At 40.4% G+C, this 15619-nt stretch overlaps 1 protein-coding gene across 2 annotated transcripts in view; it reads left to right on the top strand.

Annotated features, from left to right (window-relative positions):
- FHIP1A (FHF complex subunit HOOK interacting protein 1A) overlaps positions 1-15619 on the top strand; it is a 231190-nt gene that overhangs the window by 131355 nt on the left and 84216 nt on the right. Inside the window, exon 3 of one of the 2 annotated variants that reach the window (XM_031464707.2) lies at positions 8530-8762. The exons of the other annotated variant lie outside the window; for it this stretch is intronic. Coding sequence (XP_031320567.2) covers positions 8658-8762 — 105 coding nt within the window. The 5' untranslated portion in view covers positions 8530-8657. The remainder of the gene's footprint in view (positions 1-8529; positions 8763-15619) is intronic. 2 annotated transcript variants of the gene reach the window in all.

The following is a 15619-nucleotide window of genomic DNA, read 5'->3' as shown; positions in this document are numbered from 1 at the left end:
AATGCCACTGTCCATGCAGCAGAGGGGGCTCCCAAGAATGGCTGCCTCCACCGTTTCTGTCTCCAGGGTGAGCTGCAGCTGCCACCTGCCTCTCCAGGAGACTCTCCAAGACCAGCAGGTAGGTCTGGCTCAGGCTTCTACCAAATTACTGCTTTTGCCTTGGGTCCACGTGTGTGTGAGATTTTGTATGCACTCTTTAAAAGTGAAGTCTTTATTTCCTCTAGTCTTTTGGGATTCCTGAAATTAAGCCTTGCTGGCTTTCAAAGCCAAATACTCTGGGGCTCGTCTTCCTGGTGCAGGAACCCCGGGCTGGGGAGCCCCATGTGGGGCTCAGAACTCTCCTGTGGGAGAACTTGTGCAGTATTAATTATTCTCCAGTTTGTGCATCACCCACCCTGGGGTGTTACTGATTATATCTGAGTCTGCCCCTCCTACCCATCTCGTTGTGGTCCCTTCTTTAAGTCTTTAGTTGTAGAAGATCTTTCCTGGTAGGTTTCAGTCTTTTTCATTCATGGTTGTTCTGAAAATAGTTGTCATTTCAGTGTACTCATGAGAGGAGGTGAACTCAGGGTCTTTCTGTTCTGCCATCTTGGCTGATTTGTTATATCCTTTTTAAAATTGTGACATAGTGTTCCATTATACAGAAGTGCCATGATTTATATAACCAGACCATTATTGATGGATATTTGGGATCTTTCCATTTGTTTACCATCTAAACAGTGCTGCAAAAGGTATCACTGTAGTTAGAGAAGTGCTTAGTGGTTAAGAGAATATACCTGCATAAGGTGCCAGGATGTCTGTGTGACCTTGGTGAGACCAGGTCCTTTACCTCTTCCTACCTCAGTTTCCTTGTCTGTGGAAGAGGGGAATATAGTTCACAGGATTGGTCAGATTTAATGAGTTAATGGTGAGATGTCTTTAGAAAAGTACCTGGCACAGAAAAGTACTCAGTAAGTGTCAACTCTTTGCTATTATTCAGTTTGTCATTTTGTCAGGTGAAAGTGTGTTTGTAGGATAAATGCCTTGAAGTGGTTTTGCTGATCGAATTTTGTTTTGAAGACTGTTGCCAAATTGCTCTTTCCAGGTAGAACAGCAGTTTATGTTCTCACCTGAGTGTATGAGATGGATGCATTTTTACTTCTCCGAAGTCACCTCTTGAGATACATAAACCTGTCCATTGAGGGTGTACTACTGAGGCCCATGTAGTTGTTGGCCAAGAGGGAGACATTTCAAGTTGAAAGTTTTCAGTGATTCTAGATCTTGCTCTTTATTTTATCAGTGTGACATCTTGTTGATAAACTGATCATGGCCGTAATATCACTCCTCTAAAACAGTAATTTTTTATTATGAACTTCTAGGGTCTTTTACCTACTCCTGAATGAGAAAATGTAGTCTTTTAAATCTTGGTACAACAGTGGTATTATTTGTTAGATTATAATACTTACATGTAAGGAAGTCTTTCATTATCTTTATACTCATTAAAAGTAAAAAAGTGTGGAATTAAAACTTCTTGGTCTTAGATTGCTTGGGCATAAGTGCTAATATTATTCCACCTACCTGAAGTCAAGACACATGTATTGGGTCACACAAGTACCAGTGATTTACTCCATTTCTGTCATATTTATAGTGCACAGAAGGCACCCAGACTCTTCACAGTCCATTTTCATAGACTGATGAAGATAGATGCTTTGGACCATGTTCTACAAGCCTGTTGCTAACATTATAATAAATGCTAATCAGAGGGAGGACACAGCCCAAGTGGTAGAGTTCATGCCTAGTGTGCACAGGGTCCTGGGTTCAATCCCCAGTACCTCCTCTAAAAATAAATATATGAACCTAATTACCACCCTCCCCAAAATAATAATAATAATTTTTTTTAAATGAAATAAATGTTAATCGCTTTATACCTATGATGTCAGACTTCGTGGTGTTTTGAGTAGGAGTGGAAGTACCTAACCAGCCATGAAATTTGTGAGGCACTGAGGCCTGAACTGATTATTATTCAAGAACATGGGTACTCATAGGCTGGAGCAACCCCCAAACTGCTGAAACAGAGCTTTTTGTTATCACTGAAGTCACAGAAATTCCATGACTGTCTTTTCAGTATTACCTTTAGAATTTGAACTGGCTGTTAGTCTCTGTTCTGGAACTCTTCATGGTTGAACCATGAAGGCATCTTTAAAGTGGTTTTAAAACTTTTTGGAAGGGGGCCAATTTGTGGACCCTTTTTAGAATTGGCTGAAGACTATTGCCACCTCTCTCCAGAAAAATATTCCCACAATTTATGAGATTCATGAATATGATATATGGGATTTTTTATTGTTACTATACTCATTGCACTGAGTACATCTTAAACCAGGCATGGATGAAGGACATTTTTGAAAAGGAGATTTTTTCCATGTTGCTATTCCAAAAGATAATTATCACATAATCTTAATTATGCTGCAGATTGCATATCTAAAAATTTTCACATAAAGGCATCTGAAAGACTATATTGGTAGAGAACTAATTCTGACTAATAGAGCAGGGAAGACAAGTATTAGACTAATCAGCATAACTTCCCAAAGGTACCTGCTTTTCCAGGGAAAGTGAGAAGATGTGTTGGTTCGACTGGTATGCTTTTTCCCCAGGAACATTTCTTGAGAAGAACTTCATTAGTATAAGAGGGTTCTTCTTGGAGAAAGATTCAGAGCATCGACCTCAAATCTCTGCTGTAAAATACTATCCCATGGAAGTTGTCCAGTAATCTTATTTCTGAATTCACCTTAGCTACATTTTAGGGTTTTATGGTAGATAACTGACTTGTCCTTTAATAGTTTTCAGCAAAATAGTGATGCTAAAGGATGGTGCATATCACCTAGATTATAGTGACTGATTGAATTATTAGTCCAGTTTTCATGTTTCAACAAATCTCTCCAATGTGTATAAGAGACTTTCCTGTTCAGTTACCAACGAGCTGATGTCTCAACACTTGCTCTAACTTTCAAAAGCTATACTTTTTACATTCCAGATCCTTGCCACTAGGGGTCTAGTTTCTTAAACAGCCTTGACAGTGAAGTCCCATAACAAATTTTAAGGATGAATTTGAATATTAATTTTAACTTTTCTTCTTCATTTATCCTGCTTATCAGTTACTTGCATGGCACATGTGGCAGCTTGTTCTAGTGAAATTAAGACCTAAAACATGGTGGAATCAAGTTCATGGCATTATTAACAGTTTTCCGCAATCTTGTTATTATTTTGAAGCATACATTTACCAAAGCCTGAAATTATTTGGAATCCATATATCACAAGACTTTTCTTTGTGTACACTCTGTGTTCACTGGTGACCTGCAACCTGGGGCAACAAAATGGTGTGCTTTACTGAAACGGTGGACAGTGAACAATGAATGGGCTAGAGTCACACTGTGACAAGTTGAGGGAGTCTCAGGACAAGGTTCAGGAGAGTCGGAGACTATGAGATGTTGCTCTGTTTTCCACTGCCCAGGATTGCCATGTGGTGTGACAGCAAGAGAGGAAAGGAAACTGGGCCAAAGGATTAGAGCACAGGGAGGATTTAGTCGTAATAGGATTTTATTAGGCTCTGAGTAGAGGTTGTCTGAGGTAGTTTGACCCAAAATGAATTCCTCCCACTGCTATTAGTTATAATTGAGGGCACAAGGTTCCCCTCTCTTCAGGTTTTCCCAATATTTGAAGAATCTTCACCCTGAGATGGAATTTTATATGATAAACACATTTACAGTAATAGACTCTTTGTATTTAATAGCAGCCAATTCAGAGCATTCTGAAGTGTATTCTAAAACAATGAGTTTTTCTACAGGAAAAAAACAAAGAAACCAACGACAAGTTATATTTGAGATGGCTGATTTCTGTGTTGTGTTCTATAAGTGAAATATGCTTTAATCTTAAAAAGAATCCCTTTTACAACTGGAATTCGTCCAGAGATTTTGGTAGAATGGCCATTATCCTCCTGTGATGGTTATCTGCTTACCTCTCCCCAATTAGCGTAACAGTTGTAGTAAAGTATGTAAAATGATGACTTTTGAGCTGGAAGAGGTCTACGAAATAACCGTTTAGTCCTAACTCCTTCCCTAAGCGAGGTTCCAAACCAAGAGTCAGTCTCACGCTGGTTAGAGCTGGAGCCGGCGCCCTGGGCCCTGTCTCTCAGGTCAAAGCTTAAGTCCCCTGAGGAGGGAGGTTAACTTTTCTGACTTCCATGTTTGGAGAACTGGTCTAAAAACTCTCAGCCCCAATGCTTTGTTCCCTACTTAAATCCACCTAAACTCTCTGACCATTTCCACAAACCAACCAGAGGAATATCAGGAGAAACAGAGAAGGAAAGATGGGAAGGGAGCCTTGCTGTGTCTTTCTTTCAAGTTCAAGATTTGGTGACTCACTATGAAAAGGCTTCTCTTTTATCTCTAGACCCCTCCTGCCTGTGCTCTTGTCCTCGTCTTTCTTCTGCTTCTTGCTCCATCAAAATCCTCTTTATTTTGTGCCTTCAAATTATCCATGTTCGTTGATTCCTCCTCATTACACCTGCAAATATGATCGCTTTTCCCTTAATAAAAATGTTCCCTTGGCTGTGTCTCCTCTTAAGGTGGCCGTCCATTTCTTTCCCATCAGGAATTTTTTATGACCCATTATTAGAGGATATTATATTTAAATACGTTAAAGACTTGAAGATATGATGAGATAATATAATGTGTGAGATAATATAGAATGAACTGCCAAAAAGTATACGTTGTTAAGTTCAGTGTGATAGTGAAAGAGGGCTATATTAAAATATAATCATTGATAGTTCCAGGAAAAATATGATTTTTCACACATTTATAGCTCTCCTAAGTATTGTAGTTTTTGAAAGAGTCTGAAATTAGAGAAGATGTCTGTCTATTTGGGAATGAGGTCGAAGGAATTTTTACATCAGAAAGAGATACGATCTAGATGACTGGAGTCTAAGCTTTCATGATTATACGGAATATTTTATAATTCTGTGATACAGAAGCATATGCTTTTGCTTTTTCCATAGTCAAATAAAAGAGATCCTATCCTTTTGGAAAAAAGCAAAGAAAAACACGTAATTCTTACATCAGTTGTCTTATCTTAAAAACTGTTAATAGACTTTTTCTTTCCTTATTGATGGAAAATATTTCTGCATATAACATTAACGAGATATTTAAATGTGACTTCTCAGTAACGTCTTTGGGGAGAACACGGTCCTCAGTTCTGTCTGCAGCATAGAACGTGTGATAGCTCAGTCGTACTTGTATTTTGATAGCTCATCTCTTTCCCCGCAAGTCCAAAAACCTCAATAACCACACCACAATACCACACACAAGCACTCTTGGAAAAGAGTCCTTTAGGTATTTTTGGTTGGTGGTGGTTTGTTTGAAGAAAGGAAAACATCCCTCATTAGGGGCCAGATGATCTCTAGAGCCCTCTCCAGGCGTGGCATTTGAGTCGAAGTGCCATGTGTGTATTTATGGGATGAACAGGCTGCATGTGTGCCAAGAACAGCAAGCTTTCCCTCGGCGGTCCCCAGCTTCAGGTGCCCCCATCCAGAGACAGCAGAGGGCAGGAATGGGGACCGGCCAGTGATGGCTCGTGACACAGGCACACAGTCTAGCGCGCGCAGCCTCTCTTACCTGCGCACAGCCTTTTGCTTAGTTTTGTCCTTCTGTCTCCCTCACTGGGGACTTTCAGCTGTTGCCTGGGAGCTAAATAAAAAGCTTGGAATTAGAAAAAGAAAAGGTTGATAACAGGAAAATGCAGAAATACATTGAAAACGTTAGTGCTTGAGGCAATGCATCCTTAAACATCGCTTGTAAACATGGAGCTGTCTCTTCCTTGCATTTTTTTTTTTTTTACTTTTTTTTTTAATTGAAGTATCGTCAGTTACAATGTTTCAGTTTCTGGTGTACAGCACAATGTCCCAGTCGTGCATATACATACATATGTTTGTTTTCATATTCTTTTTCATTAAAGGTTATTCCTTGCAGTTTTTGCGTTGCCTGGGGACATGCCAGGGCTTTAACCCTCTACTCTGGGAGTGAGAGAGAGGCAGAGTGGAAATAGCCAGCTGGCCTCTTGGGGATTAGGTGGTGTTTTCATCAGCAGGGTCTCCTGGCGTAGCCTTTCCCTTCCCACACAGGGCTTCCTGCACCTGCCTCACCGCCCTCCTTTCTCTCCCAAGTTTAGATTTTTCAGGCATCCATATGAATGGGTTAAGCGTCAACTGAGTGAGATGTGCTCTTTTCAGAGAAGATTCCCGAAGGGCCTAGGGCCAAGGAGTATAGCCAGGAGAAAGGAGAATATAGTTTTCTAGGAAGAGCGCTGGACTGGGAATCAAGAGACATTCTGTTTCCATCAAAACCACGTTGTAAGTTTACGGCCTGGCCTGCAATATTTATCCTGTCTGTGCTGCGGTCTCACTGTCTGAAAAGATTGCATGTGAAGTCCCTTTGAGAACTAACTCACAGGGATCTTAGAGAGCATGTCTCTATTTTTGATTCAGAGGCAATTGTCATGATTTATGTTCCCTTCATTCCTTTGAGGAAGAATCTCAGAATCCTGGAGCTGGAAGGAATCTTGGAGAGTCTTCTACATTTTCAACCTCCAGGATAAACCAGAACACTGATTTTCCTAGTTATTATCATGACACCATCCGAATAAGAGACCTTGACATTTTCAAAAAAAATGTAGTGTTTAGGACAACAAGAGAGTTGAGTCAGAACTTGTTTTCTCTCTTAAAACAGAGTTGCATACTGGGTTATTGTCTATAAGGGCTACCTGCCAACCAGGGTGAGGTGAAGAGAGTGGCGGTAGGATCAGAGAGTGTGTGTGTGTGTGTGTGTGTGTGTGAGAGAGAGAGAGAGAGAGAGAGATAGACACTGAGAGAGAGACTGGGAGCACACATCCTGCATGCATGGGCGGTCACCCCTGATTTTTAGAACACCAGATGGGCCTAGTGAAACATACCTCAGTGGCAGAGGGCCATGGTTAACAGTAGACAATGTCTTATTGAAAGCAACACATTTGTATTATTAAGAATTATACATTGAGGAATTCACCAATTTATGTACTAAGACATAGTCTTGGAAGATACACGTGAGCTGTTTCCCTCAGGTGTGTGCTTTGTGCAGTCCTTCTAACAGGCCTTAATTTTTTCTACACATCTTAATCCTCCTGCATTCTCCTTAAGAATGTTTCTCTCCTCAAAATTATCCTCAAAATGAATAATTTTCTTACCAGTTTTCTATTCTTATGTCCTAAAATTTATTTTAAAGATCCTTCAGTGTTGATTGGTTAGCCTACTACCTCATTCCCCGAACAGAAGTACTGACTTTGAATATTCCTTTAGCTGTTTCCCAGTGTTTAATTCCACTTCCACAAAGAACATGACCCACATGTCTAACGTGAATCGTCCCCTTAAGTCCTCTTTCTCACATTTTATTGTTCGTAGGAGGAAGAGCTGATCAGTGTTCTCCCTGTAACGTCCTTTATATTACTCAGTTGAAAATAGCCTCTATATTTTAATTATTTTTTAATCTTTTGGCACTACAAGTCTAGAAATTTTATCATGGGTTTTGTTTCCTAGTGCTCTGGTAATGATGTTCTGATTACTTTTCTCTGAACTCTCTCCAGTCTGTACACTAAAAAAATATTAGTGTTTTGAGCCATACCCAGTCCTTTTCTGAACTGATGAAACCAGTGGGATGATACCGCTGTCTTAACTGTTCTTGTCAGGGACTTACCACCACGTGACTGGATCACATTCCCTGCACACTCTGTGACCTCAGTATCCTTTTCCTCCCCACTGGCTCTGTTGCAGTCAGGTTTTCTTCATATTTTATCCACATACCTCATTTTTCATGTATAAGCGTGCTGCTACCTTGTTTTCACACCAAGGAAGCACTATCTTGTTTTTGATGGATCATTTCTATCTGATTTGTCAAGGTTACTTGGAATTCTATTATCTTTCAGGAAAGCTAGGAGCCTTAACTTAGGTTGTATCCCCAAGATGACTGAGAATGCTTTCAATTCCATTATGACAGTCATTAATTAAAAAAAAAAATCACTATTATTGGACCCAGGAGTCTGGGTGCTATGTTAAAACTCCCCCACGTCACATCAAGCCATTGATTTCCGTCACTATTAACGAATGGTTTTCCTATTTCTGGGTGTTTTTAAATTCCATCAACATTGATCTCATAGCTTATTGTTTATCAAAACTAGATCTGAATGATTTAGAATAATAATCTAGGGGGCTGTGGTTGGTAGTGGAGAGAATCCAGCCAACAATTGCTTACTTTATGCAGGTAGCTTTTGCAGCATCATTATTTTATATTTTTAGAAGAAAAGTGAGAGAAAATAGAAGAAAGCCTTTAGACTGAGTATAAATGTCTATTTTGTAGCTATTTTGTTCAGTGTTGGACTTTGAGAATGTCTGTACTTTGATTTTAATTTAATAGTCCATGTCCTATTTAATACACAAACAATTAGATACATCTTTTGTTACTGTCATTACAGGTTTTGGAAGGTGACAATGAAATGTGAAGAAGTTACATTTCTACTGTGATACTTGAAAATTAGTGACCGCTTACCAAATTTTCATGAAAATTAAATATGACTTAGAAGCACTTGGCTTATGAAGGCTTATGATGTCATCGGTTGCGACAGAAGGCAAACTCCAGCAGGCTGTGAGCCTGCAGGGAGTTGACCCAGAAACATGCATGATTGTATTTAAAAACCACTGGATGCAGGTAAAGTATGAGTTCCACCTTCTCTGCTGGTTAGGGAGCCCTCGGGGTCTCTGTTGCACTGAAGCCGGGTTCCCCACCTGCGTGACAGGTAACTTGGCTTCTGGAAATATAGGAAGGAAAACCCTTTCAGGTAGGAAGAAAAGCACATTTCTCTACTTGCTTTCCTAGAATAGGTAGTTGGTTAAAACCCTTGGTTTTCACAAGAGCAATTAGGGAACATGCAAGTTCCTCAGATATTTTTAGCAGAATGGCAGTTAGCTGTCAAGTGCCTTGTACCTCACTTTGCAATATACTTGATCATGATCACATCCTCTCTTTCCTTTCTCCCTGCTGATTTCCATTCAGTCCTTGGACTCTAACAGTACTAAAATACATATTTATTAAATGTTTACCATGTGTTTTGCTGAATACTTCAAATGCCTTATATCATTTAACCTTCTCCCCAAACCCACAAGGCAGTTACTTTTAGCTTCCTCATTGTACAGACGAGGGAGTGGAAAATTGTAGAGGTTAAATAACTTGCCTGAGGTTATACAACTGGTGAGCTTCTAATCAAGTATGTAGACCTTGGTCCTGTGACTTCAAGACCAGTGTATTTGACCTCTGTGCTCTACCATTTTCCGGGCTGGTGGTCCCTTGTGTAATTTAAGGAAAGAAAATGCCTGAAAGGATCTGAATTCATTACAAAGCTGATTATAAAAGCTTTTTTTTTTTTGTTTATTCATTTTGACTTCTCTATGACTCTTCTCTGATCTGCTTGTGTGGATAATTAAGGGTAGAATGTTCAGGAAATTTCCCAGCTCACCCCTTTCCTCAGGGAGTTTACAAGCAGTGAAATAAATAAAATTGAGATTCTTTACTACTTGTCCAACATTACACTCCCCAGGTGAGCTGGTAAGTGGCTATTTATGTGACAGTTTTTTAATGGCTACCCAATGCCTTCCTGTGGCCGGAAACAGCACATGGGTTAAAGCACCGAGCCTGTAAGTCACAGCAATTATAGGGGACACAGTTTAGATCAAAAACAAAATCAATTCTGTCTTTGGGTCATTTACACTTTGCAGCTTCTTGTCATTATCCAAGATTTTTTATGCATTTCCCACTTTCTGATTTTTTACTGTTGTAACCATAATGGGTTTGCTCTGGATATTGAGGACACATCTGCTTTAGCAAAAGGAAGAAAGTAATTCAGGAGTTTTCCAGATAATTAGAGTAATTACCTTCGGCTTTACACTTTAGCTGATGCATGGCCCCCTCCATTTAATGCAGAGGAATATTGAGTTGAGGATAAGGATGTTTGTCAGAGGAAGTGGGTTTAGTTATTAAACACTTCCTCTTTAAAGTGGGTACCCTCTTGGTCTTACTGTTGTCTCAGCCATTTCTTTGGCCAAGTTTCTTACCTCTTTAGTCTTGATTTTTCCTTTTAGATAAATCTAGAAAATGCCCCTAGTCTCTCTCAATTTCCAAAGGCTCTTGAGGGCTTTTCTGTTTACCTTTGTGAGTAAAAATACTGATTGAAGAAATTCATGTGGATGTCATAGTGATTACAGTCATCCCTTGATATCCATGGGAGATTGGTTCCAGGACACCAGCAGATACCAAAATCTGAAGATGCTCAAGTCCCTTATATAAAATTATATTTGCATATAACCTACACACATCCACACATCCTCCAGATCATCTTTAGATTACTTATAAAACCTAATACAGTGTAAATGCTTTGTAAATAGTTGTCAGTGTGCAATAAATTCAAGTTACACTTTTTGGAAACTTTCTGGAATTTTTTCCTGAATATTTTCGATCCGAGATTGGTTGAATTTGCAGATGCAGAACGCAAGGATACAGAGGGCCGACTGAATTGTTGAATGGAGATTTACTGAGCCCAAACTTCAGCTACATCATTGTGGGCATCACGTGTAGGACATAGAAATGTATAAGCCCTGGGCTGGGCTTTTAAGGAATGTATAAGCCAATTTGGAAGACAGTGTGAAATACATTGTTACAAAATGAGTAATATTGATTATGGGAATTAAGTCAAGGAAAGGGACTATTATGGATGGAGAATGGCCTGTGAGATGGAGGAAGTGAGATTTTGTCAGCTTGCCTGTGGGAAAAGAAGGGTTTGATGACAGAAAGGAAAAGAATGTCTTAGAGAAGGGCTATTGGGAACAAATGCTCAGCTTTGGCTCTTTTGGGTGGTTAAAAAAAAAAAGGTGAAGTCAGGGCAGGGCAGAGATATGGGACTGAGTATGAGACCTTCAGTTGAAGGGAATAAATGTTACCTATTCACTGTTTGGGGGGCTTCACATAGTAGCATTTTGCTGTGAGGTTATTCAGACCAGGAGCCGGTGGAGAGCAGTTGCTGAGGACTGGGAAATGAGCAAAAATTTGACATAAACTCCTGTGGCTAGTCTGACTGTAGCCCCTGGGTTCCCCTGAGGCAGCCCAAGAAAACCTGTAAGGCTGGTAAAAAAAAAGGTGGCATAGACAGAATTGGGTATTTCCATTAGCTGGCAAGCACGATGCTGTTTCAAATGTTGAGTTAGGGAAAAGAAGGCAACAAAAGTCAGTGGTATCCAGAGTTCTGTTTGTTAGGATACTTCAGTACAAATTCAGCATAATTAACATATGTTTGACAGGTTCCGTTCTACTGTTTACTAGTAGCTTCTATTCCAGACCTTCAGTGGAAGTCAGGGTTATCCACTTGTCCACCCACACTTTGCAGTCAGTCAGGGACACCTAGTTATACAACCAACCATCATCCAAGGCGGTTCACGGTTCAGGGGGGTCACCAGGGAGAGACTTTGAGTGGCCCAGTGGTGCACTTGAGTTTCCAAACTGGTCCCTGAGTCCAGGGCTCTCATGACATCCTCAGAATAGTTCTATTGTGGACATCCAGGAAGAGTTGCCTTCTTAATAGTGATACTGGAGAATCCAGGCTGTTGGAAGTAGCCTCTGGCCCATGTTTCCTCTCATCTTCTGAGATGCCATCTTGTGCCAGAGCAGTGAACCTACATCCCGGATCTGTCTGGGGCGTTCCGGTGTTTGGACATTTCAGTGGCATCTAGCCACCTACAGGCCAGGTTGGCTTGTATGTCCTGGCCTCTTTCACTTCTCATTTAATCTCCAGAAATGCAAAATTACTTGGAGTTCCTGGCCACCCCCTCTCCCGGCCACACCTGTCATGCAATTTCATGCCTCTCTGCCTCAGGCACTTCCTCTTCTTTCTGCCTGGACTGTCCCTCCGCCTGGCTAATGGATCTCCTGCCACAGGACTCATCTGTGGCATTATTTCCTCCAGGAAACCTTCTCTGCCCCCTTTTATGCCACGACTCTGGGCTCCAGCAGCATCTTGTGTGTCCTTTCACTGTTACAACAGCCACCTTTTGTTAAAATTACATGTATGGGTATCTTCTTCCCAACCTCATTACAAGCTCCTCACGATCAGAGACCATTTACCTGTAGGTCACCAAATCTCCAATGCCAAGAGTATTGTAGGCATATTGTAGACGTTGAATAAATTGTCGAACTGAAAGCAGGAAATGTGACGTATCACTTTAGAAAAGGTAAGAGCCTAGGAAAACAGAATTGAACATACGCTAATATTAAAACATTCTATAATTTGCTACCAGTAAGATCTTTAGACTTGCATTTAATGATCAGTGGTCTGGAGAAGAGAGACAGAGTATGTGTGTTTAATTTTTATAGCAGTCTGTAAGAACAGTTTGTCGTCTAGTGGACTGTTTTTATGTCTTGCCTTTGCTTCTTCTGAATGAAAGAGAGAGCAAGAAGTACGAAGCATTGGTCCAGCAGATAATGAACTATCCAACTGTATTACCATGTCAGTTACACCCCCATCCGCCCCGCCACACACACACTAGTTATTCTTAATGACACATTTGTACTTTGTGGTGCTTCTTGGCCCTTGCTCTATCCAGTCTCTATTCTCTCCTTTCATGTATTGAATCAATATTAGTTATATACTAAATGATGTCTGCTCTTAAAGCCAGGAGAACAAAGGTTAAAAAAAAATCAAATGGACATGCACATCTCTGTATACTTTTTAATAGCGCAAACTTCTTACCACCCTCAGCCTCCAAAAAATAGGCTGTTATACAATTTTTTAAGCTAAGAACATTTCAGAGCTCAGATAATGTAATGGTGATGGATAAAGAAATGCTAGTGGATTTAGTAGCCTTTTTCTTCTTGGAGGGGAGAGGGATGGGAAAAAGATGGAATCGTCTAGATTAATTAATTCAGTCAGATGTCTTCCCATAAATAGTGAAAAGCAGATGATATGTTTTAAGTGTGGTAACTTGTATGGAGCTCCGAGTAGCCAGGCTCCATTAAAGAAGCCTAGAGCCCTTATACAGGGATTTGAGATTATCATTCTAACCTGTTTCCTGTGAAACTCATTCTTTTGCTCTGTCCAGGTTCACTCTTTTGGTCTGTGCCTTGTCATAGACTAAATAGACAATTTTAGAGAAATTACGTGAAGTCTCTGAGAGATGAAAGCTTGGAAGGTAGTAGAGAACTCTGATTAATCTTCTCAATATCTTAATAAAGTGATGTTAATAGTGTGACATTTAAAAAATTTGTCACTCTTCTCAACTTTCCAGGTATCTCCCAACTTGACAGTAGAAAGTAAAGCAGAACGAGAGCTGTGCTCCTTTAGAGGACCAGGGCGTCAGCTTGTGCTTCTTTTAGACTCTCAAGTGGTCGGACGTGTTGAAACGTCAGCAACTCTCCCACCACAGGCTCGGTGATGAGTCTGTTTTTGCTGTGGTTGGAATTACTGTGTTCTCTGGAATATTATTACATAGATCATTACTCTTAAATCTTTTCTCTAATACTTAAATAAAATATATATATATATATATATATATATATATATATATATATATATATACACACACACAAACCTAAATTAAGGGTTAGTTTACTGTGCTATTTTATTGACTGATGCTCCCACCATGCTTCTGTATTCCAGCAATTACTAGACTACTTTGGTCCCAAGGAGATAAGGCTTGTAGGTAGAGCTTCCGTGTTATTCTAATTCCAGATTTAGATACATCTCTGGAGGTCAGGACTGTAGTTGACATTAACCAGCTTGTGCAAGTACACATATGTTATAAGGCTGTTATCTTAATGTAAAAAGAAATGACTCCATAAAGGTCTGCCATGGGAATAGGTGTGTAAGAAATACCTGAAATTGAAAGACACATTAAGTAACAAGGAGTGGTTGGAAACTTACTTTTGTTGTAGTTCATTTGGTACATTAAGTGGAATTTGGCTTAGGATCACTAAATCTTGTCCTCCTTCTGTGTGATGGAAAACGTTGCTTAGTAACTTGGGTTTTTCCACCCTGCCACTAAAAATCAGCCTTCCAAAGGATTTGGAAGTTATGGGCTGCACTCATGCGACTTTCTTGAAATAACTAGGCTCTAACCAAAGAAGTGCAAATGGTCATCTGTTGATACCTGCCTGTAGATAAGACATAGAACAATATTAGGATAGAGTCGAAGCTAATGTCCTGACAGACAAGCACGTGTGTTTATCGTGAAGAATGATTATTTGTTAGTTTGAGGTGTGATTATGTGATTTATGTATACCTTTCATTCTGAAAGCATTTGAGCTTCCTATTTAGAATTTGTGAATATTTGAAATTCAGGCCCATTATCCCTGACTGATGGGGGTTGTTGTTAGAGCAGAAGCAAGGAGTAACTGATACTCCTTAACACGTTGATCACCACGTCACCCAAATCTGGGTGACAGTTGTGTTTCTTCAGGGACACCCAATTCACAGTGGCGATCAACATGTTAATGAAAGAAATATGTTCTTTGTTTATCTTACTGAACTCCAATAATCCTCATATTTATAGGTCAGAAGACTTTGAACTTAGGTCAAAATTTAGCTCTATTGGTCAGATAATCTGCACACCATTGTTCACTCTATTGATTCTTCGTGTATTTGTTTCTTTTTAGAACTGCAGACTGTGATCCAGGCTCATGATCCATATGTGTGTGTGTGTGTGTGTGTGTGTGTACATATATACATGGATCAGCTTGTATATGTTAAAGTTTATAGATCAACAAATGCCCAGCTCTGATCTACAAAACGTTTACCGTGCTGTATCTGATTTCAGCTGGTTTACATGCTTAATAAGCATGGGCTTTTTACATCAGGGGCCAGTCAGTTTATTTAATGTTATTTAGCCTAACGAAGTGAACTTGCTTAATAAAGGAAATATTTGCAAAGTGCATTTTCCTGCTTGGGTCTCTCCAGCCCCCATAATCTTATTTTTTCCCCTGAACTGAGTCCCTGAGACTGACATTATGCAGCTGAGAAGCAGCGGGGCCTGGGAATCAGAAGCAGGGCTGAGAATGTAAGATGCAGGATGGTCATAGGGGTGAGCCGGGCCCAGGGAAGCCACCGTGATCAGCATGAGCTCCTGGATCCATAGCAGATAAAGAGGTCAAACCAGGCAGCCAGCAGAAGTCAGGGGCCGGGAATGTTGGAGTTTGGTGGGAGTGATGTGAGCAGAGGGCACGGAAGGAAATAATAAGGAAAAGTCGAGGTCACATCAGGAATCATCTGTGAAAACTGAAAGGACCATGACACCGTCCGGGCAGCCCACTTGGGACATCAGAACAGAAGTTTCAGTGCAAGCTGTGCTCTAGCCAAGAAGCTTCTCAGGCATTCCATGTCAGGATGGGAACCAGGCCCAGAACCCACTTGTAAAAGCAGGTCGTGGACGTGTCTGCCTGGAAGGAAAAGGGAGGTGGCCTGGGAGGGTGCTGACACTTAAGGAGGGAGGTGAAGGACAAGTGGCAACACAGTGCATAATCAGCCCTTT

Source organism: Camelus dromedarius, chromosome 1 (assembly GCF_036321535.1).
Source record: "Camelus dromedarius isolate mCamDro1 chromosome 1, mCamDro1.pat, whole genome shotgun sequence".
Taxonomy (NCBI): Eukaryota; Metazoa; Chordata; class Mammalia; order Artiodactyla; family Camelidae; genus Camelus; species Camelus dromedarius.
Note: the sequence above shows the minus strand (reverse complement) of the source record. Positions and strands in the feature narration are given on the sequence as shown.